The 17,083-nt window shown below is 31.2% G+C and overlaps 2 protein-coding genes across 2 annotated transcripts; one reads left to right on the top strand and one right to left on the bottom strand.

Moving 5' to 3' along the window:
* Positions 1–7: 7 nt before the first annotated feature.
* Positions 8–4,268, bottom strand: LOC113868840 (probable LRR receptor-like serine/threonine-protein kinase At1g14390). Its single transcript, XM_027504775.1, has 8 exons — positions 3,900–4,268; positions 2,904–3,854; positions 1,864–1,997; positions 1,503–1,746; positions 1,228–1,421; positions 668–720; positions 452–563; positions 8–284 (listed from the first exon to the last, which is right to left on the bottom strand). Exons 1-8 carry the CDS (start codon positions 4,144–4,146, stop codon positions 33–35), a joined length of 2,187 nt encoding a protein of 728 aa, XP_027360576.1. The 5' UTR covers positions 4,147–4,268; the 3' UTR covers positions 8–32.
* Positions 4,269–9,624: 5,356 nt separating this feature from the next.
* Positions 9,625–15,260, top strand: LOC113869184 (protein IQ-DOMAIN 31-like). The gene is made up of 7 exons (XM_027505388.1): positions 9,625–9,889; positions 10,397–10,534; positions 10,679–10,969; positions 11,391–11,579; positions 11,816–11,896; positions 12,609–13,623; positions 14,908–15,260. Exons 2-7 carry the CDS (start codon positions 10,436–10,438, stop codon positions 14,937–14,939), a joined length of 1,707 nt encoding a protein of 568 aa, XP_027361189.1. The 5' UTR covers positions 9,625–9,889; positions 10,397–10,435; the 3' UTR covers positions 14,940–15,260.
* Positions 15,261–17,083: the final 1,823 nt, after the last annotated feature.

Raw genomic sequence — 17,083 nt, 5'->3', positions numbered from 1 at the left:
ACTGTGAACAAACAATTTGATGGACAGCAAGTTTACAATTTTATAATGAGGTTTGCATTGCTAGTCCTTGCCTCTTGAACTTGAATTGAGTACTGCAAATTCCAGAGAATATCTTCTATTGAAGGGCGATTACTGGAAACCTTGCTCAGACAACTGATGGTGATCTGAACTGCAGTCCTCAATGATTCATATACGTAGGTTCCCCGGAGGCAAGGATCAGATGGGTCTCTTGGTGATGCACCCTTTAGCAATGGCGATGCAGCTGCTGATAAACCTCTCTCCAGCTGAACATGATAAAGAGGAAATTAGAGATAGAAAAATCAAATCCAGTAATACAAGCTTGGGGATCTTCAATGGTTTAAATAGATAATTATGTAAGACTAGTCAAATCTTATGATTTTTGAGAATTTAATCTGAACGTATTTAACTAAGAATTTAATTTAATGCATACCTCATCCTTCAGCTCCTCCACTTCACTGGTAGATGTGATCAGTTTGCCAGTGATTAGTTCAAGTAGAATAACACCAAACTGATAGATGTCTTCTTTTTCTGCATTATTGGTGCTGCATATGGGAATAACATGTTATCTGTGATAGATTTCTGCATACTTTGGATGCATCTGTGAAAGAGAAGTGAAGAAAGATATATAGATTAAGAAGAGAAATACCAGCCACTTTGATTCGGGGATCTGTGTTCATTGAGTTTGCTGTGACGACCTTTCTAAAATTTGACAATGGCAGATTTCATTGAGGTTAACAGAGTGTGAAGTGCTGTACTTAATGCAAACATTACTGAGAGAACCGGTCAAATTAAATGTATACAAGAAAGGCTTTACTTACTTTAAGAACAAGTCTTGAATAATTTATTCTGTTTAATAAATATTTTCAAATATTTCATTAATTCAACTGTTGAATTAAAAGTTTACATACAGTAGATTAAACTCACAAAATTTTATGTAATTAAAAAATTCTTTGATTTTTATCAACCGATTTTTAGTGTACAATATGCTTTTTAAAATATAAGCAAATGTCAACAATATATCCATATCTATAAATGTTTAATTTTTTTGAAATTTGCTATATAAAATTAGTAAAATAATATCATATGACTTAAGGGTTGTATTGGTGAAATTCAATGTCTAATAAAGATATTAAATAGAATCAGCATGTAAAACTTGCTTTAGGAGTAAGTGAATCCCTTTCGTATGCATATATATTCTGTTCTAACCTTGGATGGCAATGGGATGCTGTATCCACTAACTTTTGCATTGAGGCTATCATCCAAAAGAATATTCTCAATCTTTATGTTGTTGCCAAATATGCCAGGTTTGACTCCAGAGTGTAAGAACTGGATTCCTCTTGCAATGCCTCTGCCGATTGCCATTCTTTGTGACCATTTCAGCATTTCCCTTTTTCTCCTATCTGTTAAATGAAATTTCATGTTACATTTTTTCGTCATTTTCAAGTGTTTGCCTTTGCAGTTAATTCTGTGTGAATGTTTACCTGTGAGATAATCCCTCAATGTCACGTTTGAGACATGTTCAAATACTATGAATATTGTGCTTGTTGTTTGGGGACGGTCTTGATAAGTAATGGAACATTGTCCTAGAACACTCACCAAATGCCTGTGCCTTAAATAGGGTAATACATTCAAGTTCTGAATATTGTTTTTGTGCAAATTCTTGTGCTTTAGTCTTACACGATTAACCATGATCATTGAACCATCTATGTGCCAACCTTTATATAGCTGTGTAAATACAAGAGTAAATGCCATTACCACTTGATCGTTTGGGTTCCATCTCATTGTAGATAACCCACTATCACTATGAAACTAATAAACACGTAAGACAGAAAATTCTTTTACCTGACCCTGTGATCCTTCTGCTATTAGATTTGATGGGTCAAAGTTGTTTGTGGCATCTTCAATTTCTTCTAATGTGAAAGTGCAGTATGGTGGGAATCCAAGTGCAGGTTGCCTCATTGGCAGAGAAACGCGTCCTATTTCCTCAGGGAAAAATATATGAATATCAAGGAACATGTAAACCAAATTAATGCATGAGTTGAATAAAGGAGTAAGAATATTAACTAACATGTCAAGAACCACAAGAGGGACAAAAACTAGGATCTAAATTTGACATGTCCACGATTTACCATACCATCATACAACAACAATCCAGTCTATTATATTTTATCAAATCATTATATTACAAAATATATATAAATTGCATTCCCCTCTCCTTAAAAATGCTTATAGCACTTCCTTTTTTCAATTTTAAAAATTATACCCTCTCTTCTGATAGATGAAGTGTGCTACATCTTAGTCTATTTGAATGAACGAATCTTGGTAAACAACTATAAACGATCCTCCAAACACTTTTTCCTTATAACAATATTCAGTATCGATGACAAATAATTTTGACCACATAAATATTGATTTTAGAAGTTTAGAAGAGATGAATTTTTAAACACCCATGTTATCAACTTTAAAACTTCTTATATATTCTAAAGTCCCAAAGTTAAAAGTAGAAATTCAAAACTACCTATGAATAATGTCAAGAATCCCGTGGGGGAAAAAATGTCCCTAATAGGTTCACAAATGTTAACAATATATTTTCTAATACTCTTTTTCAAGTATATATTTTATTATGAGTTAAAATTTATCAAAATCAACAAAAATAATGAGTCTCATTCTTAATTTAATTAATCTTATTTATATTCTTATAATTTCCTTTAAATTACAACAAATAATTGAGAAAGTGTTCAAAAAAGTATTTTAAATACATACTAATTTCTCGAGAAAGGGGGGGGGGGTGTTGTGGAATTCAGTGTAATTTAAGCATCTCTTAATAAAGAGAAGTGCAATTTCTCAAAAAAGAACAAACAAACAAACAATTATGTCCTTACTTGCATTAATATTTGGTTTTGGATAAGCCCGGACAGAGAATTTATCATCAAAAGAGTTGTCTATGTTCCTATCTTCTTTTTCTGCTTTGGACCTTCTGAAGAACCAGAGAATGAGTAGTACAAGAAGCCCGACAATTCCTACAACACCTCCAATAATACCAAGCATTAGGCCTAGTTGCATTTCTGACTCCTTCTTCTGGCTTTTAACTGGTGGCTTAACGGCTAAGGCCTCCACTTTCTGGCAATATGAAGATGGATATTGATCATTTAAGCTTCTAGTTGACAAAGATAAACAATTCCCAGAATAATGTGCTGTTCTATTTGAAGACTTTGAACCGATACAGGATGGCAATTTTCCCACCAAGAGGTTGTGTGAGATATCAACAAATGTTAGAGAAGAACTACATGATACATTCACAGAAAGGGAACCACTTAGTTGGTTATCACCTAAATTTAGGTACTCGAGGAAAGGAAGAGAGAAAACAAAAGATGGGATGTTTCCAAATACTTCATTGGAAGAAATGTCAAATAGCTTAAGTTTATAAGAATGCGTGAGTTGAGGAGGAATTTGACATCTTATGGAGTTATTTCTCAAGATAATCCTCTCAAGATTTTTGCTCAGTGAAGGGAATTCAGGACCCAAGTTGTTGCCACCCAAGTTGAGTTCTTCAAGATAAGCAAGCCCTCTAAGATCAGGCACACTCCCATTGAGTAGATTTTCAGCCAAAACAACACTCCTTAGACTTTTCAGTGAGGATATTGATGGTGGGATTTGCCCATAAATGAAGTTTGAGCTAATGTTCAACACTTCAAGAGACCACAATCTATCAATCTTGGATGGTAAAGGACCCCACAAACCAAGTGACACCAATGACAACACCTTCAAGTTTGAGAGCTTTGTCAAGACTGTAAAGAAAGAATCAATGGAGAATCTTTCTGAAAGAGTCTCATCTGAATTCCAAGAACCAAGTTGGGTTCTGGGAGATGAAGTAGAACTCTTGTTTCCAATGATAGTTAACTCGGTTACATGACCCTTAGAGCACACAATCTTGAGAAAAGGTGAAGGAGGGAGGTAGCAGAAGTTGGTCCATCCTTGAAGAACTTGAGGGTATTCAAGAAGCTTCTGAACTTGGAGAAGGATTCTATTCTCACTTGTTGTTAACTGTGCACTGGGAACTGGAGTAAGCAACACAAGAATGATTGCAGGAAACAAGAAACATAAAGAAACCAATAAGTTCTTCATGTTCTCAGGCTGAAACTCCTGTGTAGTAAAACAAAGAATGGTGAGTCTCAAAAGGCACACTTTATATTGCAGAATTTAAACTAAAGAATCAAAATATTGTTATATTTGATCTATTATTATTATTCGTTTGTTTGTTTTTAGAATAGCAAGGGAAATATGAGGATGAAAAGTTTCAATAATGTGGAGCAGGTAGAAACTTAGTGAAGAGAATCTGGGATTCTGAAAATGAGTGAGATTATATGATTACACATGATATACTAACTTGATTCTGTGAAGCCACCAAAATAGTAAATGGGAACGTATGAATATAATCCTGATCAGGTGCTACGCGGACTATTGTATTAAATGACAACCGGGTTTTCTGTGCTGCCACGTTTCCCAAGAAAATACTCATTTTCCATTGGGCCAAATTCAACTGTTCAACGTTGTTCTGAAATCAAAGTTGCATGGTGCAGAAATTTAGGTGTTGACAAGTTATTGTGAACCAGCCTGTATAATATTAACTAATTATTTCGAAAACAAGAAATGATTCATGTAAAGCCACGGGTATCACATGGTTATGCTCCATAACAACGGGAAACCGAAGGTACTCTGAATTTGAATAAAAATAAAAAAGGATAAATTTAAATCAAATTTCTTATAAAGATATATTGATATTTTAGATAAAATTTCAATATATTATTAAAAAAGGACAATTTAAATTATGGAAAATATTGGTTAGGCTAAAGGTTACGTACGTTGACTTTTACTCTGGTTAGGAGATACGTTAACAAAATGATATTTACTTCCCTTACTTTATATATGATTCTTATAAGTCCATACCCATTATTTTTAGAAAATTATAAATATCTCTCTTATTCTTTATATATATACATAATTTTCTTACAAAATAACAAAGTAATAGAGGTATAAGGAAGGTAAATATAACTTTCAAATCAAGAAAAGTGTAAGTATAATTAATATTAACCTTACGTGTAATTATCTTGAAGATCAAATTACATTGATGAGATAATATGCTGTAGTTCAAGATAAATGCTAACAAGTGTTCTAAGAATAGCTAAAAAATTATTAAAAGATATCATTGATAAATCATTTTTCAGGAGTTTTAATGCATTTAATGTAATTTTTAATATAAAAAAATTACTCTTGATCTTTTAATTACTACCTTTAAGAAAACCAATTAGCAAAATTCAGTTTGATATGTTAGAGTAGGGTAGTTAATATTTGAAAAAGGGATAATATTAATTAAAAATTTGATAGAAAATAATTTTAGAGTATAAACTACTAATATTTTGAAAAAAAAAATTTACATAAAAAATTGAAAGTAGTTATTTTGAGATAATAAATATCTACAATTTCGAAAAAAAAATATGAAATGAACACTTTAAACAAAATTAAAAATGAAACTTTTAAGAAATATTTATGAAAAATATAAAAATAATTTAGCTTGAACTAAAATTAAGTACTTCATTTATTATATAAAGATAAATAATTGATAAATTGTATGCTTTTTAAAAAGTAGTGATGACTAAGCTCGGGTCTTAAATGTCTTTTGCAAGTAAATGTAAATCCATTTTTTTTTTATATCCCTCTTCATTTCAGGGTATAATTTATGCTTCTTGATTTGGGTATTTCAAAAGAACATGGATTTTTTTAATCTTCAACATTAGTGAATTATTAATTAGTTGAAATGTAACTTAACTGTACGATAATGACGATTGTAAATCACTGTATTTATTTATTTTTAATATAATTCACGGTTTAATTTTTGTAATGGTACTTCTGGTTTAACATAAAATACACAATTTTATTAATATTTAATCGTATCTAAATGAGACCTGCTTTTTTCTAATGTTATTAATCTCATGAATTAGTAGTGACTATTATTCCTTTTTCTTTCTTTCTTGTTATTATTATTACATAAATGAATTAGTGACTTCAATACAATAAAGGAATTTTATTATTATTATACTTTCATTTATCTCATAAATTGATTATTATCGTTCATTAAATATTATAAAATTAGATATTTTAATCTCTTTTAATATATTTTGTTTTAACTGACATCGTCCAATTAGATACATAGAATAACATTAGAGGAACTTGATAATCATGATTCCCAATATCTATATACGAAGTATTTAAATTCATACAATAAATTTAAACAATAACATATGGATGAATATCTTTTTCATTCAGCACTGTGAAGTGAAAAAGCATTCCATCGATAAAATTATCACATTGAATTGCTCCACTTCACCCTATTCTATATGTATAAAAGAATAAAACTTAACTGCATTACTATTGATATATTTTAATCAAGAGTAAAATTGTATTCCGATAATATATGTTAATATTTAATGGATGAATGTTAATTTTTATTATACAGTAAAAAATGAAAAATTTAATTGAAGAATAATATTAATAAGAATTTTGATAATCTCGACTTTTAGAACTGAAAATAAACTGTTAATAATAGTAAAAATGTATTAAAACGAGAAATATTTATTATATTTTTATAATTTTAATATAATAACTATGTAATTTTTTTATAAAAAAATTTTATTTGTAAAAATTTAAAATCAATTTTAAGACTGAGGTTAACAAAATTTTATTAATAATAGCTGTAACTATCTATGACAGTGCAACTTATATTTTGTTAATACAAAAAATTACCCCTAACCTTGAGTTTTGGAATTTAGTGATTATGAGTTAGTGTCGGCAAGATGTAACTCTAAAGTAAGGGCACTGAGAATTGAGAGTTAAAAGGGCCAGGTTGCTACTTGCCCCACACATTATTGGCATGACACATTCTTTAATGTGCTCTAAATTAGTTACACCTAATCCTTTTCTTCTTCAGCATCCCAGCAAAAGAAACTAAAGCTGACATTTTGACATATGAGTTCTCCAAAGTGCCATAAAGATTGAAGTTCAGTGTGGCAATTAGTGTCCTTTATGTCATTATGGGCATGCAATTTTGTCTACTTTCTATGACCTCCATCTCACTTTCTATTTGTCCACAACAATGCCCATCCACTTAACTTCCACACAAACACTCATCAAATAGTATCCTTCAATAAAAAAAGAAGTTGAAGTTTCCTCAAATTTCAATTACTCAATCATACCAACTACCACTGTTACAACCGATCTCGTTACAGTATATTTATGCAACATCAAATGAAAATCAAATTTCTATTGTTATGAAAATTGAGTAATGTTATATTTTGAACTATTAAAAATTAACATTGTACATGATATTGTATACATTTTTTTATTGTTTTCAATTACTTCGTATATATTATATGTATGTGTAAAACTTTCATATGTTCATAGGACAGTATTGATAAATACATTTCATTGTAACAAGAGTTGTCATTGTGTTGGTTAGTTGGTATCGAGGTAATGTAGTGTTATGAGTTACATGTTGAATAAAATAAGAACCTCCATATAGTATTTAAGTCTCGAATTTTTCTTTTGTAATAGACTAGTATTTTGAATGGTGTTCTTCTCATGTACTTGAGCAATAAAAATTGGCATTTCTATTGAGAATTGGGCTGAAAAAAAGACCAATAAACTGAATTAATTAAGCTGTAATGTATTAGGCTTCAATAGGCAAGTGAAACTATCAATATAAGGATAACAATGTTATGAATGTTTGAATAATAATTTAATCAAGTACTTATTTGATAAATTCTTTTGCTAATAGATATATACCATAAATTTGATTATAAAAATTTATTGATATAGATTGAAAAGAACTCATTTTAACAAGTTATAGGAAGAGAATTATTAAAATAACTGATTTATTTTTGTAAGACTTGTAAGTTGTTTTTATAAACTCTTTTAAATGTCTCTTAAACAGAATAAGTTGAATAAAATCTTTAACTTGTACAACTGTCTTACTTAATGAATTCATCTTTTAGATTGAATTCTTCTCATGTGCCAGTCATAACATGTAATTTTTCTTGTAAACATTAGTGATAATATAATATTATAAGGAGTTGAAATTGTTTTAAAAAAATAGTCTAAGGAAATGAATTTGTCACATTTCAAGGTTTGGCCTACCACAAGCAAAAACTTAAAAGACCATACCCTTCCTTAGAAATGAATCTCTTATGGGAAAAGAAAATCAAAATCACATTTTGTTGTATTGGATTACGTCCTTCGTGTAGTTATTGATAATGCCTTCATGATCGAGATTCTCCTGTTTTTCCTTCGGAAATTCCAGTTGGGCTTCAATAATGCAGATCACTTTTTCATGGATTTGTTGGGTCTTGGGCCTACATTAGAAATACATTTGGGCATATCTTGGGCCTACACTGGAAAATCTGTTTAGGCCTTTAAGTCTCTTTGCCAAAAAAACAAAGAAACTTGCTCTCTCGTATCTAACATTCATGCATAATTGATATCATGGCGAAAAAAATTGCTAGATGCGAAAAAAAGTATCATAAAGTATGCATAGTGTATGAGATACTTTATAATTATTATAAAACTTGTTTCTACAACTAAAAGTGATTAATCATAGTAAAATTGGACTGTAACCTACTACGCATACTTCACTTATAATGTTAGACATTTCAATTTTAGAGTCATCGTTTTTTTTCTTTTTAAAGACGCAAGGTTAATTTTACAAATGTTTAGGACTGTAACCTATACATTTTTTTGCTTGTAATGTTCATTTGGTGTGTGAATCGATTAAGAAAAAAAACTGGTTTTGAAATTCACTAAACATATATTTTTATTTCTTCATTCTTATTGTTCCAGAAAGTTCGAAGAATATAGCAACACTAACTAAAATTAGAAAGACGTGAAAATTGTTAAATTTTGAAGCAAATTCATGAAAGTAATTTACGAATCTAATTTTGATCAATCATATTCTGTTTAAATAATCAATTTTGTTAATTTCAAGACTGAATTTAAATATTTAAATATAATACATTTTTATTAACAACTAAGATATTTATTATATTGAAAAATAAAGAATACAAAAAATTATTTATTTTTAATAAAATTTTATTATAATTAGATGTTAGTATTTTTAAAAAAAATATTTGTTAACGATAAACTAGCTTTTGCTGGTGAACAGTCCGGGAAACATGTTTGGTGTAGTAAAACAACACTCAGAAAATTAATTTAATAATAGAGTTCGGTGCGAAGGCAAAAATAGAAAACCCAGCAATATTAAATAAAAGAGTTTTGTCATTAAGTATCTTACATACAATTTAAAATTTTTAAAAATAGAACACAAACAAACCAACCAAAGTTGTCAAAACATTTTTCCATTGTTCTTTTAAAATGGATCCAAATAATAAAAAGACATTACGAAACATAACAGTAAGACAGAAGTCACATGTCACAGGCACACTTATTATATCTTTTTTGGATAAATTTTAGGATGAAACAAATTCACCCCCGAAAAAAAGGCATTATCTTATCATTATCAATTAGTAATTTATTTATTTATAGAAAAATACGAGGTGTATTTTGTTCAAAGTAGAAAACCTCGTAAGAGGAATATATGAGGTCGCTTTTACAGTCTCGGCGATACTTTTCTCTTCCTTTCATATGCTACTGTCCCTCACTGCAACCAAAAACGGAAACTTTGATCCAAACATCACCTTCCCTTTATAGAACTTTTCAAATCTCTTCTTATTTCTCACCCTTTACTCTACTCAGATCTCAATCTTCATTTCTTCACTCATTGGAGATTTAGGGTTCCTGCTCCTGCTTGTTCTATTTCTGGGTTTGATCCTCTTTCCCTTACTTTCCTCTGTTGTTGCTCTGAATCTTTTGTACTGCAGCCTCTCTCAAAAACCCTTTTTTGAATACTCAAAAAATAATTATTATTATTATCATTATTTTTGGGTTGGGTTTTGCTGATTTTAATGCTGTTTTAAAGGAAAGAGTGAAGTTGACTCTTGGTTGGTGGTGTGTGGAATTAATTACAATTCTAAGGGTTCCTTTTCAGTTTCAGCTTGTTTTGACTTCTAGGTGTAGTTCTTGTCCGTTTTGGAAAATAGACAGTGGGGATGGTTTTTGGATTTTCAATTACTTTATGGTATTTTTCTATGCATAACTGTCAACTCATGTTTCCATTGTTAATTATACTTGAGATGCATATATGTTGGGCTATTAATGTTTTTTTTTTTTTTAAAGTAAAATTAAACCTTATGTTTTGTGAATTTAATTTAGTTCAATACAGCATTAAATTGACACGGAATTGAGGGTCAGTTGTATATACTTGTTGCAGATTTTGATGCTTGAGTTCTGTGTTTTCTAAAGCATTGACATGGGGAAAGGAAGAAGTCCTGGGAAATGGTTCAGGAACTTGCTCTTGGGGAAGAAATCATCCTCAAAGTCTACTTCATCGAAGAAGAATGATATTTTTGTAAGTATTTTGGTGCTTGATAATCCATTTGTGTTTATGATCTATTATAGTCATTATCTATGTTATAGAAGAAACAATGGAAGGCAGAAAATCTCACTATTTTAACATGCATGTTGTAATTGTTATTTCAATCTGTGTATAAAGAAAACTCCAAGTGACAAGGATGTGCTGGTGTCTTCTGGGGTTTCCGTTTCTGTTCCAACTGTGGATTCTTTGCTGATATCCCCACCAATATCTGGAGCTAATGATACTAAAGGAGTGCTTTCAGAAAAGGAGGTAGTTAGTATTTCATCACATGATGATAGGGATGTTGTGTCAACGGGAGATGCAGAGGCAGTGCAAGCTGTTGCTTATTTTGGATCTCAAGAGGATCTTGAAAAACTCCAGCTTACAGAAGCAGCTATAAAATTTCAGGCTGCTTGTAGAGGCTATCAGGTAATCACTCCCTTATAATTATACAATTCTGTTACACTAACTGATATGTGGAAGTTATAATTATCGGAAGACATCATGAGAATTCCATATATGAATGAATTATAAATGTTTATAGACACAAATTCAACTACACTTATTTCACTTTTAATAATTCAAATTTTCAGTTTTAGAGAAAAAGAAAATCATAGGTAATTCATTTGTTGTTAACTAGTTATTTCTTGTCTGTCCTGCATTTTATAAATGCATTCTTATTTGAAATTCTCTCATGTTATGATATATTTGATCAAGAGTTGTTGTGTCCATTGATTCTTAATTTGTAAGTTATCACATGCAAGATTTCTAAACATTGATTCTTCCTTGGGAAGTTTCTTTAATATGATTAATGATTGCATAAAGTGATTCCTGTGTAACTTGATTGAAGGCCCGTCAGACATTTCAAACACTCAAGGGTGTCGTTCAACTGCAAGCTCTTGTTCGTGGCCATTTGGTTAGAAGACAAGCTGTTTCTGCTTTATACTGTGTGAAGGGAATAGTTAAATTTCAAGCATTGGCTCGTGGTTACAATGTTAGACGTTCTGATATTGGGCTTGCAGTCCAGAAGATTCATAAGGTAAAAGTTCTTTAACTAATTCATCAATTCAGGGATCTGTGCATTATTCTCTAACTTTCTGGTAGGATTTTTTTCCGTAAATCAGTATCAAAAGGTGTTTTCTACCATCCAGTTGGCATGCTGTAGTGATTAATAGAATTTATTCCATAGGGTGGATGAAAAGGTGAATGTCATCGGGTGCATTCTGCCTGCCCTTCTATGGCTTCACTAACTCCGTCAACATGTATTTTTGTCAGGATACTCAATGTTCAAATTCTATAGGGGTAGTTTCATCCTCAAAAGCAGAGAAGCTGTCAGAAAGTGTCTTTGTTCAAAAGGTAAGAACCTGATAATATAATACCTATATTGTGGATTAATAGATTCTTTGAGGTACTTATAATATCTGAAGTATGATTTATTTAAGTTAATTAAAACTACTAGCTATTATTATCAGCTAATAATTTTACTGTGCTTGAAGGTTTCTCCCCCTGATTATGTGTGAGCTTGTTGCTTTTCACTTGCTCCTAATGTAGAGCTATTTTTTAGGGTACCGGTAGTAGCACTTATTGCCTTAAAAGAGGATAAATTCGTCTCAACTTTTGGACTCCTTAATTCTTCTCTAGTTCTATGTCCTACGAGATTTAAGTCTTCAACTTTTTTGGCTATATTTCTAGGTTCATAATTGTTTTTTATACCGCTTATATTCACTGTATGATTAAACTGAAGTTTCAATCCTGTAATATCTGATTTTTTAACTCTGCCTTTGCCATGCATTGTGGAGAATGGCATTAATGTTCACTGATAGTTCCAGTAATTATTAATGTTGAGTAACAACACTGACAGGTTATTTTTGGCCAATGAACCGGTTAACCTAAGTTGATCTTGGCAATTTTTTGGTCAACTAATATGATTTCTGAATATGAATGGTATAACAAGATTGTGAACAGATGGTGTACTTTTCTCTTTTAATTCTTATTGTTTTGAAACTAAGTTATCTCATAAATTATTTTGGTTTTGATTAAAACTCATTACATATGTTATCCATTTCAGCTTCTGGCTTCATCCCCGTATGCAGTTCCTCTATCTCTCAATGGTGATCCTGGAGAACCTAGCTTGGCTTCAAAGTGGCTTGACCGTTGGACAAGGTCACACTTTTGGGCTCCTCTTCCTGAGTTAAAGAAGAAACTTGACCCTGTTTCTGATGAGAAAAATGACAGTTCTCAGACAGTTGAAAGGGGACAAGTTAAAAGAAATACCCGGAAATCTCCTGCTGTCAAGGTTGGTGATGGCTCAAATTCTGGTTCTAACAAATATAAACAGCGTCCAAAAAAGGATTCAAGTCACCCATTGCCTTCAGTTCAGGAACACCCACAAAAAGAAACTGAGAACAGTAGTTCTAAACAAACTCGTGCACATAATGTTTCAGATGGATCTGAGGTTGTTAATGAAAAAAGAAAACATAGCAGTAGAAAATTTTCAGATCATACTGCCACTGATGTTTCAGAGCAGGGCACAGCTGCCTTGTTAGAGAAAACGAAGGATTTGAAATTGGAGAAAATAAAGGATTTGAAAGTGCCAAAGTCGAAAGAGTCCAATCGTGAGAAAGGTCTTGGACAGCAAGCAAAAGATGAGAATGATAATCTGACACTTAATGATCCTATTGCTGTCTTAGATACTAGTGTGAAGAAGGGTGGAGATCAAAGGATTCAAGGAATCAATGAGGATTTGAGTGGCGGTGACCACTGTATCAGTAACAACTGCCAAAGAAGAGCTTCACTACCTGGCAATTTTAATGATCAAGATAATGAGTTAAATAGTACTCCAAGAGTGCCTAGTTACATGGCACCTACTGAATCTGCAAAAGCTAAGCTAAGAGGACAAGGCTCCCCAAGATTTGCTACTGATTTGGTAGACAAAAACAGTATAACCAGGCGCCATTCACTTTCATCTTCACTTAATGGCAGGTCAGGTTCATTTTCCCCGAGAGCTGAAAGACTGGTAGCCATGAGCGGTAGAGGAGTGATGAGGTCTGATAGATCTCTGTCATCTTCAAGGGATGGGACTGGTAAGCATTAAAGATTTTGCACTTTTTTCCCGATTAATTCTTTAACTTTAATTCTTACAATAAAGATATTAATTATGGAATTTATCACATGGTCTAAGCATGCTTGAATTTTTCAATTTCCTTGGCAACCAACAAGGTCAATTTTATGAGTGGCAAAATCATAAAAATATCAGAACAGGGAAAATGCTCAATTGAATCAAAAGAAACTTAGATTAAATGAATAGCAATCTGAGCGCATCACCATTCAATCCAAGCTGCATTTTCATCCTAGCAAAGAAGGAAATTCACTACTCATACATCTTATAGTGTTGAAAACAAACCAATTTAATAGATGAAAGAAACATCAAGAATCAATCTTGAGAAGTTACTCTGGATGTCTCCTATATCTTTAACTTTCCTCTTCTCTTGGCTACTCCTATTTTCTGCCCCATTTATTATCTTAGAGAAACCAAAACCTTTATGTCATTTGTCAACTTGTGGCAGAGTTTCACAATGAAAAATAGCTGAGATAGGGATACTTGTCAACAGATGATTTGTAGATATTCGTCTTTATCTTTCAAATACTTAAGAATAAGGTCAATCACATTTTTCTGGGGAAATCTATTCTTGATTTACTAAAATAGATATGACATGACTATGAGAGCAAACACTTTCCTTCAATCACCATCCACCAGTTAAAGATCTCGGTTGATGCCTAAAATTTTGGGATACAGATTTGATTTATCAAATTTGTCAGCCACCTTGCACATAACTTTCACCCTCCTAAAGCCTGAACTAGACTCTGTTCACATATATTTGTACCAGTTTTTCTTAACTTTCTGTGTACACTAAAATCAGCTCATGCTAGGGTTTTTATCAAAAGTTACTATCAAAATAGCGTGGTTAAGGTCTAGATGCCTCTTTACTAGAATTTTGGTAATTTGGTTCACATCTTCATAAACATCCTTAAATTTCTAGAAAACTCACCAAAAACACATTTAATTTGATAGGCATGGACAATTCATTTAAAATATGTTATAAGTGACATGATAGTTATTAAAAAAGCACTTTCATGTGTGTTTAAAAACACGTTAAAAAATATGTAAACGTAGTTCCAACACCAGAAGCTACAATTGATAGTGTTGAAGTACAGATCCATGATCATTTTATGTGAAACTAAACACACTGTTAAATCAAGTAGAAGATACGTGGAGTTTCACACATTAAATATTAGTGTACTCTCTTTGTTATTTAGGCCCGTTCTATTTCCCTTAATCACTGTTCTATGGATATTACCAATTTCAGAAAAGTTGATCCAACCTCAATGGAGAAGGTGATTCTACGTAATTTTTCAGGACAAGGGTACTTCAAGGAGGTATAAACTTAAATAGTAAAAAATATGCTGACCTACATTACGGCCTTTCTTCACTTTTCATTTTCATTATATTTGTGGTCGTGGATACAAAAAAGGATACATATTGTGATCAGAGTCTGGTATGAAATTTCTTTCAATAGGAGTACTTTGGTGGGTATATATTTAATTTAGCGTCTGTGATGTATTAATCAAAACATTGGTTCAAACATTGTCATATATTTTTAAATTTGAGAAAGCTTTTCAGATCTTATATGAGCAATCTAAAGAATTTATAGTGACGTTGCATTAAAAAAGTGATTGTAATGTAAACTTTCTTTTAGAGTTTTTTTCTTTCCAGAAATTATTTTTTTTAACCTATGACATTTCTTTTAAAAGTTTTTCCATCTTTCTTGAAAAAACTTACATAATGATTTTTATTTTTTAAAAACATCTGTTAATCAAAAGCACTTCCATTTGAAAATCTCAAACAAACGTGTTTTTTAAATTTGTCTATGCAAGTGACATCCATTGAAAAAATTGGTGATTAAAACGAAGCTTTGCATAGCTTGGGTCTTAATCCTAATCACAAATCTGCTTGTTATCGTAAATGATCGTAGTACGCTCCCAATCCATTAAGAACAGCTTTAAAGGTGCAATTATCATGAGTTGCCTAAGTTAATTGTTTCAAATATTTTTATGGGTCTCGCGAAACACAATTTCCCCCTTTTTCTTTTCAAATGGTGCAACTGTAAAAAGTTCACTAAATAGGTTTCATGAATTACCTCGCATCTTTAATTTTCATTACTATTTATTTTAATTCAATTGTAAAATTTAAACTTATCTTTATTTTAATTTTGAAATAATAAAAGTATACAGAGAATAAATGTTATAAATGTAATAATATTTATTTCTATATCCCATATACTTAATTGATAGAAAGGCCACGTTTTTACTAAGGCCACTTGACTGATTTTGGGACTTGTTTAAACCGACCATATAATTCAAATGTAAAGTTCAAATTTATCTTTATTTTAATTTTGAAATAATAAAGGCATGCAGAAAATAAATGTTAGAAACTTATTTGGTTGAATTCGAATGCAGAAAAGAGAGAAATATATATAAAGTAAAGACGTAGTGAATAATTTAATAAAAAAAAATATAAATACATATAAGATATAAAAGAGTAGGCAGTTACTGTTGTTATTTCAACGCCAGCAAACCAATGTTCTATTTAACTTTTTACCACTTATGCAATGACTCAATAGAGACAAAAGAAAATGTAACCAAGAATAGATGTGCAAAGCTTTTATTCAATAAAAACACGTGCAAAAGGAAATAATAATAATAATAATGAAGATGATGATATCATTATCATAATCATAATGGTGATGATGATGGTGTAAAATGAAATATATTTCATGCACTTAAGAAATTACATTAACTGTAAACTGAACTTCAAAAAACAATCATAATATCATATTAGGATTCATTTTATATCAAGAGTATCATTCAGTTAACAGTTTTTTTTTTCTTCCATAATTTATTTTATAACTAAAAGAGATAAGCAAATAATAGAAAGAAGTATGAGATCAGATAAAATGATGCAATGGAGTGAGATAAAAAAAAATTGTTGCAAAGAATGCACATGAGACCAACACAGCTTGTATGTAAACAACATCAAGTGGTTCCCAGAGCTCCCCCAAACACTTCAATAGGCCTCAGTGTTGATGAAATGAGGGGTTGCTAATGAAGTGGTCAGGGGAATTCCAGGGTACACCTGACCCTTCCTTAGATGCTGTAAATCCTTGCAAGCCAATACTTGTTTATAGTGATTTTAATTCGTCGCTTCACCTTCTATTTGTAGTCACAATGGCCTTCGGGTTGGGGAACAGTCACTCATTGAGCAAAATTCAAGTATAATTCATAAAATAATTTTTTTTAAAAATGTCAATGTGAATCTAGTCCAATTTTGATCTCAAGGGAGAGTAATAGAGTATATTTTAGTGATTGCATTTCTTTTTCAATTTTTGACATAATTCACTGATATATGCACACATTGCTTTAGCTCATCCCTTGTAGAAGATGCCCAAGAAAAAGTGTGGTCCAAGTTTATGTTGCATTTGCCCT

The sequence above is a fragment of the Abrus precatorius genome, unplaced genomic scaffold (assembly GCF_003935025.1).
Source record: "Abrus precatorius isolate BTA unplaced genomic scaffold, Abrus_2018 Scaffold6, whole genome shotgun sequence".
NCBI lineage: Eukaryota > Viridiplantae > Streptophyta > Magnoliopsida > Fabales > Fabaceae > Abrus > Abrus precatorius.
Note: the sequence above shows the minus strand (reverse complement) of the source record. Positions and strands in the feature narration are given on the sequence as shown.